This window comes from Adiantum capillus-veneris, chromosome 19, assembly GCF_014529385.1.
Source record: "Adiantum capillus-veneris isolate H3 chromosome 19, ASM1452938v2, whole genome shotgun sequence".
Classification (NCBI taxonomy): domain Eukaryota; kingdom Viridiplantae; phylum Streptophyta; class Polypodiopsida; order Polypodiales; family Pteridaceae; genus Adiantum; species Adiantum capillus-veneris.
This window is the reverse complement of record NC_140949.1, coordinates 139,889,690-139,913,328: the sequence shown is the minus strand read 5'-3', so window position 1 is coordinate 139,913,328 and position 23,639 is coordinate 139,889,690. Positions and strand designations below refer to the sequence as shown.

At 41.7% G+C, this 23,639-nt stretch overlaps 1 protein-coding gene across 1 annotated transcript; it reads left to right on the top strand.

The window, feature by feature from the left end:
• The first annotated feature begins 19,514 nt into the window (after window positions 1-19,514).
• On the top strand, window positions 19,515-21,314 carry LOC147434966 (F-box/LRR-repeat protein At1g67190-like). The gene is made up of 2 exons (XM_086490063.1): window positions 19,515-19,641; window positions 19,835-21,314. The coding sequence occupies exons 1-2, from the start codon at window positions 19,583-19,585 to the stop codon at window positions 21,267-21,269; spliced, it is 1,494 nt and encodes a 497-aa protein (XP_086346189.1). The 5' UTR covers window positions 19,515-19,582; the 3' UTR covers window positions 21,270-21,314.
• Window positions 21,315-23,639: the final 2,325 nt, after the last annotated feature.

Genomic DNA, 23,639 nt, shown 5'->3' with positions numbered 1-23,639 from the left:
CATGAGAAATTCCTTTTATGGTAGCTTAACTACAAGGTTTTCTAGATATAGCCTCTAGTCAGCCCTTGAACATGAATACTTGGCTCTCGCGATTAAACAACTTAATTGACCACTGAAAATTAAGAAGCTTACCCATGGTATTAATATTCGATCTCTAGTGCTTTTTGACCGTCAAATTAGCAACCCCAGACTTGTTTAATTTTCTACCTTTACATCTGTTTATGCATTTGATTACATTGCAATTTAATGTTCATTGCTAACAAATTGTTTGAAATTCTTTGACCAATCAATGTGTCTACCTAAAACTGCATATGCTTTTTAAGAGAATGCAATTACTGTGCCAATGTTGTTTGATTTTGCAGTGACTGAAGAAGGCTAAGGACATTCATCTCAAATGCTCTTCCACCTCGACGAACCAGCTTCAACTCAATAGCTTCCGAGGACGGAATCTACATCAGGAAGGGGGGCATGTTAACCCTCACGGCACACGGACACCCATCACCTACGATGGACGCGTATTATGTATTTGGTAGAGTCAGGTACCGGGCTTGTCGGACCAATAGGGAAAGGTAGAGTGATCATCGATGAGAGGCGCACTTTAACTTGGACATTCAAGGGATTAGTTGGTTAAGCATGGGCGCCCAAGTGTGAATGGGGTGAGCTCCTATAAAAGCCAACTAAACCTAATTTTTACTCATTCTCTCATTTGTGCAATTGAAGAGTGCTCTTGCTCCATCTCCATCTTCTTCTTCTTCTTCACCTCCTTGTGTGTGTGTGTGTGTGAGAGAGAGAGAGAGAGGGAGAGTGTGTGTGCGATCGAGCATTACGAAGGCACGACGGCGGCGAAGCGGTTGAGCGCGGCACGACTGCAGCTTCTTCTTCATCGCGGCGAGGAATCCACCACGAAGGCGAGCGTAGAGCGGTGAGTGACACACCCTTTGTTTTCTTGAGCTTCCTAGTTTAGGCTTGTTGTGTGCTTGGAGCCATTTGTGGCTCGCATACGGTGTATTGGCAAGTCCCTTGCTTCGACAGTGCGGCAAGGAGCGCACATCAACAAAAAAAAAAAAATTTAAAAAGAAAAATTAAAAACGCGAGCGAGTGGGCGGCGATATTTTTCGAAAATAAAAAACGTGACTCTTAAAACGGACGGGTTGGTTTGTATAAAAGATAGATCGGGATCATTTTCCCAAGCCCAAGCCCAAGCCCAAGCCCAAGCCCAAGCCTCAGTCCTCAGTCTTATGATATATACTAGACTCACTCTTATATATATACCCTACTCCCTCAAGAGAGAATGAGAGCATGTGGGACAAGTCCTCCACTCTCCTCCTTTCTCTTCCCACTTGCACCCTTAGACTTTCTAGTTTGGGCCTAGTTCCCTACTGGAAATTGACAGTTTTAGGGATTCCGAGGGCATAGAGTGACCAAACGGAGGGTTGTAAAGCACGGCACGACCCTCTGACCGATACGCTCGTTTTGAGCTATCACACAGCCCATTCCACGACACGCTCTAAAAAATCTAGCAAAAAAACAAACAAGAAACACGCTAAAAACTAGTCACAATGCCTCCTAGAACAGCTTTTTGACACCTTAGGGTATCAAAAGCACATGCACTTACGCTCTGGGCGGGTGCTAGAACACGAGCATATTGAGAGTGCCTCTGTTCATACAGACACCCATTACCTATCCACGATAATCTCTAGACCCTCAGCGGGGACACAAGGTAGCACCACCCAAGACCCTAAAATAGCCGCTAGTGATTCCTCCTCCGACTCAGAAATCATGGAAGCATACCCTAACCAAAACACTGAGAGAGAAGGCCATGCACCTCCCGAAGCTCCACAGCCTAGTACTAGTATGTTTAGCCGTTTCATGGAAACATTAGGTAGAGCTACTCGCTCGGAACCTGATGCAAATGAAGCACACGAAGAGGATGGGTTGGACTCTGACACACCTCTACGATACCCCATTGAGTTAAATAGTGCCTATGGAAAAGTGCTATATAACGCCTTATTGGACACGGGTGCTAAATACAATCTGCTATCCTATGGGGTGTGGTGTCAGTTAGGGAAGCCACCTCTATCTGAGAGTATTATCCAAGTCAAGGGTGTCAACAAGAAAAAAACTACGGTTTTTGGAATCTGGCACACTTCTGTCAGTTATGACAATGGGGTGGTAGCTCAAGACTTTTTGGTCATGCCTACTGGAACTATGGAGGGTAATATAAACCTAGGCCGCACGTGGATGATAGCCACCAAATGCACTATTGATTGGGGGACTGGGGGTGTTACAACGCAAAAACCAACTCTTAGCCCTACCACTCAAGCCATAGTCCCTGAGATATTGCCCAAGGAAATAAAACCCAAGACATTGCATGTCCAGGAGGTTGAACTATACGTCCCCATAGCCCAACTCTCTAGAGCTTCAACTGATGTAGTTGAAAGAAAGCTTGAGACACACAAGAACCATCCTAATGTAACGAAGAAAACATACAAGTGGGTCCCTAAAGCTTCTTTAGTGACCATAGCTAGTGCTAAAAAATAGAAGCCTTGTAAGAAACGTACCAATCGCTCCAAGAAAAGTAAGAAAATGTTGCGATGGATCCCTAAACGACTATTGGAAGCCCAAGGCTACTATCAAGGGAATGGCCAAATCTGGGTTCCAAAACGTAGATTGTGCTCTTACCTATCACCTGACCCATGTAAACCCAATGCCGTAGCTCCAAAACGAATCAATGATAGTGGAAAGGAAAAAATCACTGAATGCTACACACCCGCTCCCGAGCTAGTTTGGGTACCAAAGAAAGAACGATTTGTTCCACCTAGCTCAGGAAGGGGGGAGTCCCATGAAGATTCTAGCTCCTCATGTAATACATCCATAGAGGTAAAAGATTCTACACAGCCTCCATCTATAGTAGTGGACCTCCATGAAGCTACAAAAAAATCCACACCTCCGAGTGTTCAAGAATCACCTAATGAACCACTTCAAGTTCGATTCTGGGAGAGTACCTTACCACCGTTGCAACTTGACAAGGCACCTAGGGTAATAACAAACTACTGGCAAAAATCCTCACCTATTACCAACTGGAACAATTGGTTTCAAAGGGTGACAAGCTCATTTCAAACGGTATGATCTACCCAAGGAAGGGGGGAGTGTTTGCTGACAGTCATCATTCATTTGTTTCCCTCTCAACCTTTTTCCCTGACCTCTTAATCTCCGATCTTAGGGAATGTACATATAAAGCTTTATACTCACAAAAAACAAAAAATAAAGAGCAAGAGCAATTAGCAAACGAGTATGCACAATAAAAGTCAAAACATTGACTCAGACCTACACATGTCACATCTGGTACAGCGAAACAGAAACCTATGCCATGAAACACCTTCGATCCTCATCACTTGAGTGATGGAGGGTAGGTAAGATTAGTACGATAGGAGTGTTTCTGTTTTAGAGTTGAGTGATTAGCAAAGTTCTCTTTTTCCACTAATGTGCCTCCTGGAGGTATTCCTTTTGTTTCCTAGTGTGTACAGGAGCGTGTTGCTATTGATAGGATTGGACCTTCATGGAACCTTTCTCTCGTTCACACTTCAAATCAAGCGCGACCATCAACACAAACAGGTGTTTCTTGTCCATTAGCATTGCCCTTATCTTTTTGCATCTATGATTGTCTGCTTTGATTGTGACTGGTAGCATAATATTCAGCGCATTGGCTTAGTATCAAACATTTAATTCAATGTAATGTTTTGTCATAATCACTTGTCTAGGTGTAAAAATCAAGCAGTCCGACTAAGCTAGTTTGACCAAGCTAGGTATTAGAAATCTTCTCTTAATACCATGGGGAATGCCTTCCTAATAAACAATGGTTACTTAGGTTCTTAATCCGATTTAGGCATCATTGTATGAAATGTACTAGGGCTTTCTAGTGGGCTTAACCCTATCGACCTTTAGCTTAAGTATTATAAAGGGAGTTTACTAATGTGATGAGCCTGGGGAGTGTATCAATGTTATATGACCCCCCAAAGTTACAAAATTTAAATGCTGAAAATGAACAAGCAAAAAATCAAAGTGCCACAATGTAAAATTTTAAGCTGGAAGAGAAATCTCAGCTTGATTTGGTACTTCACTCACATGTATCGCCTATGGTACTAGAGCCCTAGAGGTTCCCAGTGTGGGCGCTTTTCCTTGAAAAGCAAAAAACCCAAGGCATACAAAATAAGCACACACATCATAATTGAATCAATGTGAAAAGACTTTGGGGGGTCAAAGAAAAAGTAATCAGTCAGGCGATGATTTCATGAGAAATTCCTTTGATGGTAGCTTAACTACAAGGTTTTCTAGATATAGCCTCTAGTCAGCCCTCGAACATGAATACTTGGCTCTCGCGATTAAACAACTTAATTGACCACAAAAAATTAAGAAGCTTACCCATGGTATTAATATTCGATCTCTAGTGCTTTTCGACCGTCAAATTAGCGACCCTAGACTTGTTTAATTTTCTACCTTTACATCTGTTTATGCATTTGATTACATTGCAATTTAATGTTCATTGCTAACAAATTGTTTGAAATTCTTTTACCAATCAATTTTTCTATCTAAAACTGCATATGCTTTTTAAGAGAATGCAATTACTGTGCCAATGTTGTTTGATTTTGCATTGACTGAAGAAGGCTAAGGACATTCATTTCAAATGCTCTTCCACCTCGACGATCCAGCTTCAACTCAATAGCTTCCGAGGACGGAATCTACATCAGGAAGGGGGGCATGTTAACCCTCACGGCACACGGACACCCATCACCTACGATGGACGCGTATTATGTATTTGGTAGAGTCAGGTACCGGGCTTGTCGGACCAATAGGGAAAGGTAGAGTGATCGCCGATGAGAGGCGCACTTTAACTTGGACATTCAAGGGATTAGTTGGTTAAGCATGGGCGCCCAAGTGTGAATGGGGTGAGCTCCTATAAAAGCCAACTAAACCTAATTTTTACTCATTCTCTCATTTGTGCAATTGAAGAGTGCTCTTGATCCATCTCCATCTTCTTCTTCTTCACCTCCTTGTGTGTGTGTGTGTGAGAGAGAGAGAGAGGGAGAGTGTGTGTGCGATCGAGCATTACGAAGGCACGACGGCGGCGAAGCGGTTGAGCGCGGCACGACTGCAGCTTCTTCTTCATCGCGGCGAGGAATCCACCACGAAGGCGAGCGTAGAGCGGTGAGTGACACACCCTTTGTTTTCTTGAGCTTGCTAGTTTAGGCTTGTTGTGTGCTTGGAGCCGTTTGTGGCTCGCATACGGTGTATTGGCAAGTCCCTTGCTTCGACAGTGCGGCAAGGAGCGCACAATCTTTTCCTCTTGGGAGGTGATATTTTCCTCTTGGGAGGAGTGGGCGATCGTCTAGACCGTTGTCTTCGTGGAGCCACATCTTCTTAAATTTTCATTGCTTTCTTGCTCTTTGGATTCCTCCTCTCGTATGGGAGAGAGTCTTCTTTTGGGGGTCTCTTCATGAGGACTCCTAAGCTCTCTCTCCTCATGGAGAGGAAGGGAAATTCCATAAGCACGAAGTTGTTGAGTAACTTCAGCTTGCAAAGCTGGATTGCTCATAGCTTGCTGCAACCTAGTGATAAGATAATTCACAAACATGGGGGCATCATCATTAGCACCTTCATGTGCAAAATCAAAGTTATCAATACTCATTCTACTCTCTTGATTATTGTGAGCCATGTTAACAAAATTTAGGTATGTACTTTAGTGTATGCTTTGGCAATTCAAAACTTTAGTTGCCACTCTTCTTAGCCTTTGAAAATTGGTTCTTAAGTATCTACATCCACGGCTCCAAGTGGTTAATTATAGAGAGTAGTGGAGTAAGTCTAAATAGCAGAGTTGCCGAAGGCTAGCTGCTTTTGAACTTCTTATGGCTCAATAATGGTAAAGCCGTAGTAGGCAAGTCCAAAAAGACTCCATTATTAAGTCCAAAGCTCCCAAGGTGTGCACCATATCCCACATAGTGGGCTCAACAAAACCGATAATAGATCCCTGTTCCACTTACCCTAATATAATTAACAACATCAACCATTTATACGCTACTTAAGGACCTCTCTTCTTAAGAAAGAAAAGAGAAACCAAATGCTTTGATACCAATGTAATGGAATTAGCCTTTTAACTTGAGTTGGGGTGGAATGTGAATAATGTATTGAGTATTCCCTTGAGCATTCCTTTGAGTGTAGATGTAGAGTGAGAAAGAAAGTGCTTGGATGGAGAGAGTAACACTAACATATTACTTCATTAACATGGCATGATCAATACTTGTAAAAGAGAGTGAGAGTTTAGAGAAATTGACACCAATAGAGGACCGGACTAGTTGGAGCCGGTCCCCCCTCCAATAGGCATTTGTATTATAGATTCTTCCATGACGGAATACTTTTTTACAATACAACTGATTGTGTTCCTTGAGACCTTCTTGATGAGGTGAAGATGACAAGCTTCACTCACCAAGCATTAGCATAACAACTACAATAAACATGATTAGCATGAACTTGAATAATGCCCAGCCTCAATCCCAAGACCTCAAACACCATGAAAGGTGAGGAGAGTTGGCGGGGAGTGAGGAAGAAGAGAGAAGTAGAAGTAGCTCTATGAGAAAGCAATAACCCCTTGCACATAATCACTCATAGCTCTTGTAGCATAGCTTAGCATAGTGATAATGGAGATTAGAGAGATTGATAAGCAAGCATACTCATTATGTTGTGTGGATTTGCATCCATAGCCAAGAGCTTGTTGTAGTAGGCACTCAACTTCTCAAGCTTGGAGAAGGGAGTTGGAGTTCTTGCTTCACAAGAGTGTGTGAAGAGAAGAATGAGAGAGCTCGAGCTCGAGCTCGAGCTCTTGGGATGCTCAAATGAGAGAGAGAGAGAGATAGATAGCTTGGTCGACCCCCTTTCCTAAGCTTCCCTTGAAGCTCATTGGGCCATGTAACCCTCTAGCCAATGAGAGGTTGGCTCCGTTTGGGGCAAGTTATGTAGTCTCTTGACAAGTATCCTTCTTTCCCTCTTGTGAGGTTAAGCTAGCACCCCCCTTGCTTAAGCACAACCCTTGCTTAAGCACAGCCCTTGCCTGCTTGAGCAGTGTGCCTCTACACCTGAGATGTGACCCCTTTCCTCCCATGAGAGTATGGGCCCTTGGTGAGGTGCATACATGCTACTTATATCCCTTCTCTGTAGGGCTCGTCCCCTTCTTTATAGCAAGATCTTTGAACTTGGTAAGCAAGCTGCCCCCTTGCCTGCTTGGACCTTAATTGCCTAAAGTTTTAAAATTAAAGACTATGTCTTAAGAATTTTAAGACTTACCTTTGGAAGCTTTAATGAAACCAACCCTAAGGTCTTTTGCTCCATTGGTTAACCTTGCTCTTTGATAGACCATTTCTCATTTGGGCCCCTTTACCATTGGCCCCGTGTTGAAATAGATCTATAAGTACATTTGTATCTTAACCCTTGTTCTCGTTTATTCTCCCACATTATGTGATCGGTTTAATATGAGAAAATCATTTGGGTTGGTTATATATTAGATTTTATGACATGGGCCTTGATAAGCATTGGATTGAAATAGCAAGGAGTCTCAATAATAAGCGTTTTGTCACCTTGGATTCTTTTTGGGATTATCAAAAAGGAGATTGAAAATCCGTGGAGCAGCTTAAGCTATGCTGCAATGTCTGTTGGGTTCAAGCCCTTATTAGTAAGCCCGTGAGAACAAGTCTCAAGGCATGCAGGTATAGACCATTAGTTAGTTGAGTTTGCATGTGGAAAAGGTGTGGTAGACATCACCTTCCAAAGACTATGTAAAGGCTTCCCTTTAATAAAATTACAATAGCGTGTTAGTTTTCTCTGGCTTGTGTCGACTTCTTCTCTTTCTCTCTCTCATCCTTCTCTGCACACTTTGCACCATCATGGTTTCCTAGCTAAGAGCTCCAACAACTGGTATCAGAGCCCTACTGGGCCTCGACGCTCGACAAGCACAATGCGGGTACAACTGCTTGCAGAGGGGCTAGTCCGAGTCTCGACCTGCATAAAACCGTGCAAACCCACCATCAACTTGGTCTCTTTGGGCTGAAGGACAACTTCCGACTCTGTACCTCCTACCAATTCAGCCTCTTGAGCCTGTTGTGAAGCAAACTGCCAATCGGCGTTGTCGCCTGCAGAGAGCTCGCCATCGACGGTTTGGGTTTTTTGTTATTTTTCATCCGGTTTCACACTTTAATCAAGTGGCACCCAATTAATTTTCAAGCAAGGCACCATTCCCACACTTGGGTACCCTCGCCCCTGCAGCACGGTGCTCGTCAGGCATAATAATTGGACAATTGATTAGCAGATCAAGCATAATAATCGGAAAATCGATTAGCAGATCAAGTATTGGTGAATTTCCAGATTGTAGGTGTTGAATTGGCAAGGTGTGTTTGCGACATATCAAAACGCTGCTATCCTTTGCATATTGAATATGGCATCAAAAGTCGACAAGTTCAATGGATTCGGCTTCCATACTTGGCAGATCAAAGTTAAAGGCTATTTGATGCGGAAAAACTTATGGAACGTGGTCAAGCCTCTCGCAGCCGACGAATCCGGCACATCCGTTGCGGTTACAAGGGCATTATCTGTTGAGCTACAAAGGAAAGACGAACAAGATTTTGGTATCATTCTAACCTCCTTAGAAGACGATTTTATTTATTATTTGGACGATGTTGATTCTTCAAGTGCTGCATGGATAGAGTAAGAGAAGCTTTTCGGTGCCAAAGCTAAGTATTCAAAAATGAGTTTAAAAATGGAATTATATTCCATCCGCATGCGTGAAGATGAAAACATTGCAGCTTTAGCCAATAGACTAAAGAGTATTAGAACTCAACTTGTTTATGTTAAAAAGTTTGACTGACAAATTTCATCAGATTGTTACTGTTTTAAAAGAGAAAGATCCACTACCCTCCTTGGATGGTATTATCAATTCATTGCAGGAAGAAGAAGTCAGGGTACCTAGTACCAATTCTACTATTATTCCCAGTGCATATACAGTCTCGAATGCCGTACCCCCACCAGTTCTTCTGATTCTTCCAGTGCATATGCAGTCACTAAATGTGCTGCTACAGCAGCTTCATCTCGACCATTCAATGGGACCGGAACTTGTGCCATTTGTGGGCGCAACAATCATCAGACAAAAGAATGTTTCAAGAAGAATCCTTGTGTTCACTGTGGTAAAACAAATCATCCGCCAAATAAGCGCTTTCAAAAGGATAAAACTCAAATTCATGTGGTTGAGGGAGACGCTGAATCTCCAATATATTCTGTTGACGAGGAAATTTATTAGATCAACTCTTTTCATGTTGTTTAGTCAAAATAAATTGTACGGGTTATAGACACTGCCACAAAGATAAGTGGTAAGACCTCCCAATTTTTATCAATTCTCAGCCCTTTTTTGTTTCACTCTCATGAGGTTACTGGGTACACCATAAACCCAAGGTTTGGCAGTGAACCAAAAACTCCGTTTTTGGTAGCTACATATTTGACCTACACCTTATCTGTTCAAGGGGGGGTTACTGATCTAGCACCAAGTTATGGATACACCATAAATCCTTGGTTGTGAGAAAACCTAAAACTCACGGTTGACGAGTACACCAAAAACTCGAGGTATCATGAGACGGCATGACTAGTTTGGGCTCGAGGGGGGGATTGTTGGGTTCAAGCCCTTATTGGTCAGCCCGTGAGAACAAGTCTCAAAGCATGCAGGTATAGACCATTAGTTAGTTGAGTTTGCATGTGGAAAAGGTGTGGTAGACATCACCTTCCAAAGACTATGTAAAGGCTTCCCTTTAATAAAATTACAGTAGCGTGTTAGTTTTCTCTGGCTTGTGTCGACTTCTTCTCTTTCTCTCTCTCGTCCTTCTCTGCACACTCTGCACCATCATGGTTTCCTAGCTAAGAGATCCAACAATGTCTCACTCCAAGAGGAGATCCTCGTCAGAAGACTTTTGGGAAAAATCTCACATCTAACCCTTCCTCCTTGCTCCACACCGTTGGATTGGAAAGTTTGGAAGTGGCCTAGAGAAAGATTGTTTTTCTCGCCCAAAATTAAACCCATTTATGAAAATCTTTGTTGTTAGCCACTCACGGAGACCCTATCACCTTTGACGGCTTGATTATTCCTTTCTTCGCACCTGATTCAAACGTGCCTTTATTAGTAAAGGCTCTGTTGACTATATGCAAGAAGGACGGCCATATTTTCCCAAAACTCTTGACAAAACTCGGCTGTGATTCCATCTCATCGTGCCAATTTTTCTTTGCCCATCTGTTTGAGTGTCAACCAACACTCATCTAGGGTAAAGGGCCTTTCCATGTAGTTCGCTTGATCTAGGTCCACTAGTGTTGGAATGGATGCAAACATTTTAGCCCTAGCTTCTCTGATTATGGGAGAGGGAGAATCTTCCTTTCCAATGATTTGGTTGAGATGATCCAACATCACTCTATCCATCTCATCTGGGTTGTTGAGCTGGATTCCCTGGTTGTCGATCAAGGTAGCCTGTCGTTTTCTTACCTTGATCATTCTGAGCCGAGTGTCTATATATTGGCCTCCTCAGTCTTAATGGTCCTCTCCTTGGCATGAATACTTAGGAGGTTAGTCTCCTCGAGTTCCTTTTCATGCAAGGACTGCTTGATCTTCAACCATTCCATGTGCTCTAGGTGAGAGGCCTTGCCCCGGGGAGGTCACCTAATAAAAATGTAACCTATCACGTGAGTTCAACAGAAGGGTATTTAAAGTTCTCAAAACTTACAGAAACATATATACATAAGGGCATTATTTTTTTAAAATTTAAAAAAGTTTATAGATTTTAAAAGAAAAGGGTACATTATATTCTTAACAAAATTCAAAGATAAGGGGTTTTACAAACATGTCTTGAACGCACGTGATATGGTAGTTTTATACATAGTGAACCCCCCGAGGGCCTTGCCTTGCATTTTCTTCTGGCCTAACTCCTCATATCTAGGTTTGGAGACTGAATTTGCATGGTTTTTATCCTTTTTGAGCATTAGTCCCACTCTCTTGATTGCAATTTGGATTTTTTGATGAATCTTCTCCATGAATCTGACCTTTCCTTGATGATGTCCTCACTCAGTTCTTTCATGACCCAAGACACCAGAGCCTTAAAGAGAGCATTTTTGAACAACTTTGGGTAGTTGATGAGAATTCTCTTGGCACCTTGTGGCTGATGTAATTCTTTTGAGAAACATTCCAAGGTACCAAGAAGAGGAAAGTGACCCGAGAGATTTTCATTCACGAGGACTTGCATAAGCTGTAATGGAAATGGCCTACGAATTTAGAGAATAGCGGAATTAAGAGAATTAGAGTGAGCAACTTTGAGAGCATAGAGGGTGAACTTAATTGGTAGTAGCAACTTAATCATAACACTTAATTAACTAGGCATGAGCAATACTTTTGCGAGAGAGAGAGAGAGAGAGAGAGAGAGAGAGAGAGAGAGAGAGAGAGAGAGAGAGAGAGAGAGAGAGAGAGAGAGAGAGTATGACAACAGTTGAGGACCGGATTTATGTGGAGCTGATCCCCCCTCCAAAAGGCATTTGTATTATAGATTCTCTCATTAGGAGAGACTCGATACAATACAATCTTTGTGTTCCTTGAGACCTCTTTGGCAGTATGGAGATGGAAGCTTCATACACCAAGCTTTTGCATAATATCAACAATCAATCTTAGCTTGAAAAAAATAAAGAACTCGTGAACATCATTAGTCTTTGTGTTCCCTAAATCATTTGAGTGCATGAGGATGTATACTTTTATGCATCAACTTGTGCCTAAAGCAACAATTAATCTACCTTGCAATACAATTAATCTACTTGCATTAAGTAGCTAATCTACTTGCAATAAACCATTAGCCTTCTTGCAATAAGCATAACATGCACTTTGTGGAAAGCATTAACTATCCCAAGCCTCAGTCCCAAGACCTCAAACACCTTCTAAGGTGGAGAGAGCTAGCAAGGAATGAGGGTAGGGAAGAGGAAGAAGAAGTATTCCATAGGAGAAAGAAATAATTCCCCACTTATCATCACTCTTCTTGCTTAGCATACATAATAGCATAGTAATGAAGATGGAGAAGATAGAAAGCTTAAGCATTGAAACATAGCTCTTGGTTGGATTTGCATTCCATAGCCAAGAGTGTTGGTGTAGGCTCTCAATTTCTCAAGGAGCTTGGAGAAGGAGATGAAGCTCTTGCACCTTGCCTAGCACATAATCATCAAGCACCTCAAGCACCTTAGTCATCAAGCATGACAAGCAGGACAAGCACCTCGAGCTGGATCGGGTTCCCGCGCCTCAAGCTCAGCCCTAGCTTACTTAAGGTCAAAGGACTTTTACACACATTATTGGAGGTCTTCAATGAAGCTAACCCTAATGTCTTATGCTCCATTGGTTAGCCTTGCTCTTTGATAGACCATCTTTCATTTGGGCTCCTTTACCATTGGCCCCGTGTTGAGATATATCTATAAGCACATGTCTATATCTTAACCCTTGTTTTCGTTTATTCTCCCACATTAAGTGATCAGTTTAATATGAGAAAATCATTTAGGTTGGTTAGATATTAGTTTTTATGACATTACCTCTCTCTTGAAATCATAGTCGTCCTCGACTATGAGGTAGAGATGGTAAAGTCTCACCCGTTAGTCCATTGGTCTTAACGGGTAGAGGATCCATTTTTACCCTACGACATCATTCGAGAGTCGATGACTAATCCACTTGGTGCTTGAGAGACATTGTCTGCCGCAAGCATGTCTACTCTTTTTAGTCCATATCATACTTCCAAAGTACAGTGACAAGTTCTACTTGGTGTTTGGGAGACGTAGTCACCACAAACATGATCCTAAGTATGCATACTTCTTAAATTTGTGCACGAAACATGAAAAGAGAGTCTTATAAGACAAAAACATGGATCATTTAAAATGCATTTCTTTTACATTTGCTTACTCTTTTGTGTCATTGTAAGCATCATTAACAAGGTTCATATTATCCTTAAGCTATGTTCTTTGCATGAGTTTAGCATATTTGAAAGGATAATTCTTAACTTAAATAAGATACTGTTAGTAGTCTTACCATTTCTTAATACCTTGTGCTCGTGTCGAAGGATGAACTTGGGTTGGAGCTCATTTGCTTCATCCTCGATCTCTGGTGGGTCTTCATTTATAACCTCTATTGGTGTCTCTTTCTTAATAAGGCTCGAATAGGCTCTCATGAAAAATGATATATATGAGCCAGTAGTTGGGCAACGTTAACTGATAAGCCATCTAATGAATGGGCTTGAAATTTTAGAAGGGGCCATAGTATCTTTGTGCTGACCTAGCATAATACCTTTAATGGCCCGGAGGATTCTTGTGTATAATTTGCCTTAGATGAGCCTTGGGGAAGTTTAGTAAGACCCAACTTTTTTTTCTTTTTCTTTAAAGGGTAAGGCTCTTTTGTGCCTAATGGCAGGAGCCTTTTTTGCCTAGCTAATAGATGGATATAGCCTGTTTAATCTTCTAAAAAGATTCGTTTTGATCTCGGCTATACTCCTTTGCAATGAAGATCTTCCCAGGTACCTTAAGCTACAAGGGACTTTTGGATCTTCCGTCTTTAGCCCCGAAAGGTACTTTCCCCTTAGAAGTATGTTCATGTTATTAGAGACATACTATTGTTAGGGTAAGTACTTCTCTCATTTTGAGCATTGATCTACTTCGAATCACAAGATTTTAGTGGATCAAGGATCATTAGTTTTGTGATTTTCCTTTTGGCCGTCCGTTGGAATAGTAGGCCAACATAAGAGGGTTACTCTAGTTCTGATAGAGACTCTATTAGAAATTAGTGGTCATGGTAGGATTTCTATCCGACACAATTAGATGTTGGCAAGCCATGGTCCTTCTATCATACTTCATCTTTTGGTATACCATACATTTTGAAACATACTCTTGTATGTTCTCGTTTCTTGGTAAGCCAATACAAGTATGCTTTTACTCCTAGCATAGTAAATTCGAATTCCTCTTTGCTCTGCATATGGGAGGAGCATGGGAAGTGAGGAAGATATAGCCTATTGAGGTATGGAAGATAACCATCCTCTAACGTGAGTGGTTCCTTTTCTTCCATTTGTAAAAGCTATTATCATATCCCTAAAGCCTGGGTTAGAAGCATTTTTAACTATCATAAAACATAGTTCATTGTAAGTTGCTATTGATACCCTATCTACCCTTGGCCATCGGGAAAGTGCATCGGCTACATGTTGTGCTTGCCAGCAATGTGAGCAATGTAAAATTTAAATTGCAAAAATAAATTTGCCCATCTCATTTGATTGTTGAAGAGCTTGGTTCGTATCATGGATGGAGTCCGCAAGAAGTCCTTCCATGTGTCAACGGCATGTAAAATAGCTCGTAGTTTCTTTTGTATATGTCCAACATTCGCTCATTGGATTTGAGTCTTTGAATCTTGTATTCTATGGTATTACTTCTTAAAGCAAATTTTTGCTTGAAGGCATGCATCTAGGCATTACATTGGACCTCAAATAGCTTTGAGAGATCCCGTAGTGTAAGCATAAGTTGAGAGATAAGTTTCTCTTTGAACTTTTCAAAAAATAATTTTCTCTCTTTGTAGTCCATGTACACTTAACGTTCTTTTTTGTTAAGTCATGTATTGGACCTGCTATAAGCATGAATTTTTCCTATGAAGCATCTCTAGTATGCACTCATACCTTTAGAGTTTCGCAACTCATGTAGACTCCTTGGATTAGGGCATCTTTTTATTGGATCCATACAAATACCACCTTTAGAGATAATGTGACCTAATTATTGAATCTCTTTAAAAAAAATCCACTTTTCTTTTGGTTAGAGGAAAGCCTAACCTCTCTCAAAACTTACCAGTTCATGCTATTGCCTTTTGAACTCCTCTTGTGGAGCTTATAAAGCTCAATAAGGAGGCTTATTAGGCAGTGAGCTTCGTGGTAAAATCTCCATTGCATGGTCATTGTCCCCTCATTGTCGAGATAGCTCACGGGGGTATCACCAATAAAAACATTTTGGAATCCATTTAGGAATGTAGACAATTCTAATTCCTCTTGATTCCCGTCTTTTTTTTATTGCTATTGGTTGAAACATTGAATTCATTTACAGACTTTCTAACAAAAATCATGTATATGAATATATAGATTTTCATTAACTTGTGAAAAGCATGCATATTTACAAGGGATAGGATACTACCCGACTCATAAACATGTATGTACATATCTCCTAGCTTAGGAAAAACAAAAGACTTTTGCTATGAGCATCCTCTTTTGGAGTTTCCAACATAGAAACTCAAGGTGGCTTGTTGCATGCATTTCTTTGGGGACAAGCACGATAGACATGCCCTTGTTGTCCACACTTGTAGCATTTGTTATCCTTACGATAACACTCTAGCTCTGTTGGAGAGAGTCTATTCTTACCTTTGTAGACTCCTTTCTCCTTAGCGTTGTTATCGATGTTCCTAGAGTTGCCTTTGGAGGAAGTTTGAGCATTTTGATCCTTCACTTCCATGGGCTTAGAGTTTCTCTTAACCCCTTGTTGGAAATTGATTTGAGAGGCGACCATAATATGGTGTATGACCGCCGATATGGCATTAGGCCTTTGTGAGTTAATATACTCGGCCATCTCGTCAAAAAGACCCGCACAAAATTGTTGCTTTTTCTCCTCAAAGCCTATCTTTTTGTAGACACTGGCTTTGAGAAGTAAATCCCAAAACTTATCTACATACTTTTGGATAGACTCATAGGGAGAGAGTTTCAAGCTTTGCCATTCTGTGAGGACATCGTCTTTAGTGTTGCTTGCCAGAAATTGTTTCATGATGGAGGCTCTTAAAACCTTCCATGTCCTTGGAGCTTTCCTTTGGGCTTGTAGGCTAGCCCACCATTGACGAGAAGAGCTCTGAAAATGCATAGATACCTGATGCAGTTTAGAGGACTCCATGAAGTCCTCATCACCAAAGGCCACATCAAACTGTTGGATGAAGGCCAATATCTTGTCCGTAGCACCAAAGGTGCCATCATAGGTAAGAAAAGTGGTGTCCTTTCCTCCCTCCTTGAACTTCTTCAGCTTCTTGGACCTTCTCCATACCGGATAGGGCTTGCGATGGCCTTTCCTTTTGTATTCTTTGAGAGAAGAGCCGCTACCTTCATTGGAATATGAGAAAGGTGATGAAGATGGAGAAGAGGGTGACCTCTTTCTCTCCTTTTCCTTCTTTTGGTACCTCTCTTCCTTTTTGTGATAACGAGGAGGAGGACTTTCTGGCAATCTTTCTCTCTTGGGGGGAGTTGGAGATCGTTGAGGCTGCCATCTTCTTGGAGCCACATCTTCATAAGTATTGGGAGACTCACTTCTTTCTCCTTCTCTTGGGGAAGGCTCTATAGTAGAGGCTTCACCTTTCTTCTTGGATGGAGGTAAGCCCGCTAGTAATCGTTTAAGCGCTTCATATGGGTTCTCCTCTTCTCTCACCGTAGAGAGCCCTCTCTTGGAAATATCTTGAAGAGACTTCTCAGGTGATCTCTCTTTTGGGGGAGTTTGGAGAATCCCATAACTATGAAGTTGTTGGAAAACTTCACCTTGTAGGGCTGGGTTTCCCATAACTTGTTGCATCTTAGAAACAAGACACTTAATAAACATGGGAGCATCATCATTAGCACCTTCATGTGCAAAATCAAAGTTATCAATGCTCGTTCTACTCTCTTGATTATTGTCAGCCATGTTAACAAAATTATGTATGTACTTAGTGTATGATTTGGCAATTCAAAACCTTAGTTGCCACTCCTCTTAGCCTTTGAAAATCGGCTCTTAAGTATCTACACCCATGGCTCAAAGTGGTTAATTATAGAGAGTAGAGGAGTAGGTCTAGCATAGCAGAGTTGCCGAGGGTTAGCTCCTTTCAGACTTCTTATGGCTCAATAATGGTAAAGCCGTAGGCAAGTCTAAAAAGACTCCATTATTAAGTCCAAAGCTCCCGAGGTGTGCACCATATCCCACATAGTGGGCTCAGCAAAACCGATAATAAATCCCAATTCCACTTACCCTAATATAATTAACAACATCAACCATTTATAGGCTACTTAAGGACCTCTCTTCTTAAGCAAGAAAAGAGAAACCAAATGCTCTCATACGAATGTAATGGAAATGGCCTACGAATTTAGAGAATAGCGGAATTAAGAGAATTAGAGTGAGCAACTTTGAGAGCATAGAGGGTGAACTTAATTGGTAGTAGCAACTTAATCATAACACTTAATTAACTAGGCATGAGCAATACTTTTGCAAGAGAGAGAGAGAGAGAGAGAGAGAGAGAGAGAGAGAGAGAGAGAGAATATGACAACAGTTGAGGACCGGATTTATGTGGAGCCGGTCCCCCCTCCAAAAGGCATTTGTATTATAGATTCTCTCATTAAGAGAGACTTGATACAATACAATCTTTGTGTTCCTTGAGACCTCTTTGGCAGTATGGAGATGGAAGCTTCATACACCAAGCTTTTGCATAATACCAACAATCAATCTTAGCTTGAAAACAATCAAGAACTCATGAACATCATTAGTCTTTGTGTTTCCTAAATCATTTGAGTGCATGAGGATGTATACTTTTATGCATCAACTTGTGCCTAAAGCAACAATTAATCTACCTTGCAATACAATTAATCTACTTGCATTAAGTAGCTAATCTACTTTCAATAAACCATTAGCCTTCTTGCAATAAGCATAACATGCACTTTGTGGAAAGCATTAACTATCCCAAGCCTCAGTCCCAAGACCTCAAACACCTTCGAAGGTGGAGAGAGCTAGCAAGGAATGAGGGTAGGGAAGAGGAAGAAGAAGTATTCCATAGGAGAAAGAAATTTTTCCCCACTTATCATCACTCTTCTTGCTTAGCATACATAATAGCATAGTAATGAAGATGGAGAAGATAGAAAGCTTAAGCATTGAAGTATAGCTCTTGGTTGGATTTGCATTCCATAGCCAAGAGTGTTGGTGTAGGCTCTCAACTTCTCAAGGAGCTTGGAGAAGGAGATGGAGATCTTGCACCTTGCCTAGCACACAATCATCAAGCACCTCAAGCACCTTAGTCATCAAGCATGACAAGCACGACAAGCACCTCGAGCTGGGTCGGGTTCCCGCGCCTCAAGCTCAGCCCTAGCTTACTTAAGGTCAAAGGAATTTTACACATATTATTGGAGGTCTTCAATGAAGCTAACCCTAAGGTCTTATGCTCCATTGGTTAGCCTTGCTCTTTGATAGACCATCTCTCATTTGGGCTCCTTTACCATTGGCCCCGTGTTGAGATAGATCTATAAGCACATGTCTATATCTTAACCCTTGTTTCCGTTTATTCTCCCACATTAAGTGATCAGTTTAATATGAGAAAATCATTTGGGTTGGTTAGATATTAGTTTTTATGACATAAGCGGTGAAGAAGGCACCCAATCTCCGTTAGATTGGGAGGAATGAAGACTGTGGTAGGTGAATCCCGTGTCGTCCTTCCAAGGGCCAGACTTCCAGGTATCAACTAGGGCCCATTTATCCTCTAGGATGGCCCATTTCTTACGCTCACCCCCAGCAAGAGTGCATGAAGGGCCTTGCCTATCTTGTCTGGAACACACCATATTAAAGTCTCCAATCAGGTAAAATTGCCATTCTATTTGAATTTGTGAGAGGTCATTCCATAACATCAATCGACCTTTGGAATCATTAAGAGTGTAAATGGTGACAATAGTGAGAAAGCTGTTGTAAACCTTAATGGACACCGCAAGAGCCCTCCCGGACGGGTGTTGATACACTAGTTTTGGCTCAAGATCCCTATGAACTCGTGTGATCACTCCACTAAAACCATCATAAGCGGTCCCGCAAAAGAACAATAGAACACCAAGAGACCGATTTCTCGAGACTGATGCATCAAGGTGGTGTTCCTGCAGACACCAGCAATTAATATCTGATCTCCTCTTTATGCATTGCCAAAGCTTTCCTTGCTTATGTTTTGTTTTTATGCCCTTCACATACCAAGACAACATTTGAAGTGTGGGATTCATGGGGGGAGGGGGAAGAATTCCTCGACATCCACTGAAGTCTGCCTTGTCCCCGCCACACTAGTATCGGGAGAATCCGGAGGCTCTTCAGGATCAATGGATTTCTTTTCTTGTAGCACTTCAAAGGGATTTCGGAGAGAGATGCCAACAGTCGCTCCTTTTAGTCGAGCGGGGGGAGGATGGATGCTTTTCCCTTTTAAGATATAAACTGTCCCCGGTGGCATGGCTTCCCTTGCCGTAGCCTTCACCCCTCTTGACTCTCTTCAGCCCCAGGACTTGCACGGCCGACGTGGTTGTCACTGTTAGAAGTTTAGGTATATAAGAAGGAAAGATAAAAATACTCTCATGTCTTGGGCATTCAGGGACAACCCACACCATAAATTTAAAAAAATCCTCAAACTTTCATACTTTCATACCAGGGACCGTGTAGTCGACCTTTGGAGCGTCGAGGGTTCAGTAGTACATCAGGGACATCGGCAGCCGCGCTCTCCTTGTCTATGGCTTATGGTGCCAAGAGGGGCGTGTATGGAGGGAATCAGCGTTCGCTGAAGAAGAGGTGCCTCTCTCTCTCTCTCTCTCTCTCTCTCTCTCTCTCTCTCTCTCCACACACACACACGCATAAACGACTCATGCGTGCGTGCATGTGTGTGCGTGTGGGGCGGCTGTGTGCATGGCGGGAAGGCGCTTGTTGGGAGTGAGTAGTCTTTCTCAATTTGCACTTCTAAGTCTTTCTTCTTAAATTGCAGCAGGCTGGGAGACGCGAATGCTACTACCATGGATGCCTTTCCTGTTGAATTGGTAGGCCAGATATTATCTTGCGTCCGAAGAGCTCGAGATGTTGCAGTTGCTTCTGTGACCTGCCGTAAATGGAGAGAGGCAGCTACGAACTACATTCAGAAACTTAGCTTTGATGATTCGGACTGGCCCAAAGGAAAGACGAGCGAGGCTCCGTGGAGTTTGCGGGATCTTATAATCGTGGAGACAGTGATGCGCACAGCATGTTTGAAGGAATTGTCAATACATTGCGATGGGAAGAAGTCAGAGATCGCATGTTTAGTACTTCATCTGACACACATGATTATGTCATCCATAATTACCAACCCGTTGATGCCAAATATTAACTTGTTTGAAAGATTAGCCAGTGCTGCAGGTGCTCTTGAGTATTTGGAGTGGCACCACGCATACATTCCGAGAATGAATGCATTTGTTAATGGATTTCCATCTCTTGTATCACTGGCTCTTGAAACGGTTGTTTGCGAGTTGGATGCACGGCATTTCATGCTCATTATTTCGTCCTTTCCAAGGCTGAAACATTTGTCCCTCGTCAACGTGTATTTCATAGAGGCACCTTCAGAAATAGAGCTCAATATTTGCACTTTGGAGACTCTGCAACTAGACTCGATCTCGGCTGATGTTTCCACGATGCTTGTGGTCTATGACCACAAGCTAGGGAGGCTGTCCCTCTACATCAGTGGAAGGCATTCAGGCCATATGCATTGGAAGCGGGGAGGGAGCAGTGCAAGCATGCAGGAGTTGAGACTTACCGGCATGGAGGTTGCAGAATTCAAAGTCGAGGAAGGTTTGGGTCGATTAGAGCTTGACGGAGGGGATATTCCTGAGCTAGAAATCAAAAAAAGTTTGCAGCATCTTTTGATTGACGAGGCACAAATAGGCCAACTAAAGCTGGCCGAAAAGTTGGATTCTTTGATAGAGCTAAAACTCTTCAATGCTACAGATTTTGAGAATGTGTGGTTGAGCACTTACTCTCAAATAGTATGTAAAGCTGGTTCACGGCTATGTCGGTTGACGATACAAGGAGATTTATACAAGGCGCTGATCAATGTGGATGAAGTATGCTCTGCATTTCCCTATTTGCAAGAACTTTCGACGAACTACCCAAATTTCTATGTCGATGAATCTACATTAGAGCCACCATGCTTTGAGGAAATGAAAAATCTCAATGTGAATGTTGCTATGCTCGCTGAGAACTGCGTAGCTTTTCCCAAATGGATCACTGGGCTTTTGCAACGTTGTCCCAACCTCCGGTCAGTTGTCATTATACTGCACAAGGCCTTCGTCGATGAGCCTGTTGAGAATGAGGACTTTCCTTGTATGTTATCCTTCCTCATGATCTCCATTTTTAGCCCCTACCCACACTTAAATGTAACTTTTGAGTTTCCGTGAAACTATAAACCATGCTCTAGGCAGGACATGCAACCTATGAGGACGAGATTTTAAAATTGTTTGTGTCACACACACACACACACACACACACACACACACACACATATGTATATCTATATATATATATCTATAGATATATGTATATGTATAGTTATATGTAGATATATCTATACATATATGTATATATTATAGATATGTCTACATATATCTATAGATATGATCATATATTGTGCCATCTTCATAAGGAACCTATTTTTCCTCTCTGCAATGCCATTTTGCTAAGGGGTATACGACACTGTACACTCGTGTTTTATCCCACAACTAGCTAGAAGTGCATTGGGCTTTACATGTAGGCAAACACTATCTGATGCAATTTGTATAGTCAAATTGTTAGGATTTGGTAATTTCATTGCACAGTGCAACCTGTACAATGTCCTTGCTTATTTTTGCTCTCAAAAGAAACTTCTCTAGATAAGCTATGAAGTTTCCAAATGAGCTTCTAGATCTAGTTTGGGAAAGCTGGTGTGCAAGGCTATCCAATTGTCTTTGGAGGGGGATTGCCTCATACATCTTGCTCCCTGTAATTTCAGAGCATCATCGAAAGGTCGTGTGGAATGAGCTGGTCACTTCACATCTATTCCAAGTTTAGAACTTCAGAGTCAGATATCAGATAGGATGAACAAAATCAAATTTCAAATGAATAAATGGAAAACCAGATAGACAAGTTCTGGACTAAACTGAAAGAATAGAATGAGATGATGGACACTAAGACAACTAGAGCTGAGATATTCAGATGATTAGAGTGCTAGATTATAAGAAGGTACAAGTGTTCTACAAACTTATGGATACAATAGAGCTCCGCTCAAGACCAACAACCCCCAAAATGAAATTAGCGGGTCCTATTTATAGGTGCCCGTGTTGGGTTCTGACTAACTGACTGAAGCTACTAGTAATTCTAATGTACACAACTGCTTCCAAAGAGCCGGTTCTTGCTAGCTACATCGTCCTCCCCTTTCTTAAATTTTGGTGTATTTTCAAAATTCTAGATTGCTAATCCGATGTCAATGTTTGTGCTTGGACCTTCATTTATTTGGAGGCTTTTTTAATGTGCCCTTTGGTACTTCCTGGAGTGGCATCTAAAGAGCTCTTGGGATAAACTTGACGTGGAGAAGCACTGGAAGTAGCATTCTCCTTTTGAATAATCCTGTATATGGCTTCCTGCTCTAGTTTCTCCCTTCCCTCTGTAAGCATCTCCACTTCATACGGTGTTAGAGGCATGCCATGTCTTCGTATCAGGGTCATAAAGTGTTTTCTTGCCTTTGGTGAGCTGTTTCCTTGCCAGCTTATGACACATGGATACTCTGTGCATCCAACCTACTAGATGTAGCTGATTTTCTTTGATTCGGGCTTTGAAAAGAACCTCAACCATCTCTCTGAACTAGGGTTCAAAGCTGGCCTTATTAGCCATTAACTTTTCAAGAATTTTGGAGGTTTCTATTGACAACTTGAGCAATTTGTTTGTGTATTTGATCTATAGACTGATCTGGCCTCTCCACCACTGGTTCATCATGCCTCAAAAGTTGACCAGATCATCTTTTAGCTCTTATACTGTGCTTTTCTATTCAGTTTTATTTAGCATAGAATTCTAGGCAACCTAGAGTGCCTTGCTTTGTTGATATCACTCTTGAATCTAATCCAAGATTTTAATATGGTGCATCTAATCACTGGCTTCATTGTAGCTCGGATAGAGGGCTCGATAAAACCTGGGTAGGTCCTCATCCTTCATGAGAACTACATACATCAGTACCTCGGTGAGTCAGGAAATGCCTCACTGTAGTTGAGGATGATTTGGTTCTCCTTCTACATCATTTTCCTAAGAGGATGAAAAAGACTTTTTGCTGAATGTTTCTGTTATCTGAGTGTAATCTGGGTCCTTGGACCTTGATTGCTGGATGCATTGTTCTCCAGTAGAGCTGAACTTGGTGATCCATTAGTCTTGTGGCTATCTGCATCTTCACTAAAAGTGCATTGATTTTTGTTCTAATGTCCTGCATGCATGTATATACTAGCTTATTTCTCCAGTAATACTTCGAGTTCAATTCCTAAGCTTTGGATATTCGTTGTAGTGACTTGCTTAGTTTGGAGATTCACTAGAAGATCATCTTGTGTTAAAACAAATTCACGTATTCTACTTAGGACCTGAATGACATTAGGATGTTCTGGGACAGACTGCAGGTCTTTTTCTTATGGTAGCTGATAATTTTCCTTTGCTTAATCATTCGTTTGGCACCAATAAACAGTATCTGATACCTCTCGAGATCCAAATAGACATCATCATCTTGCTGAAATGTTTAGATTTAGAGTGCCTTT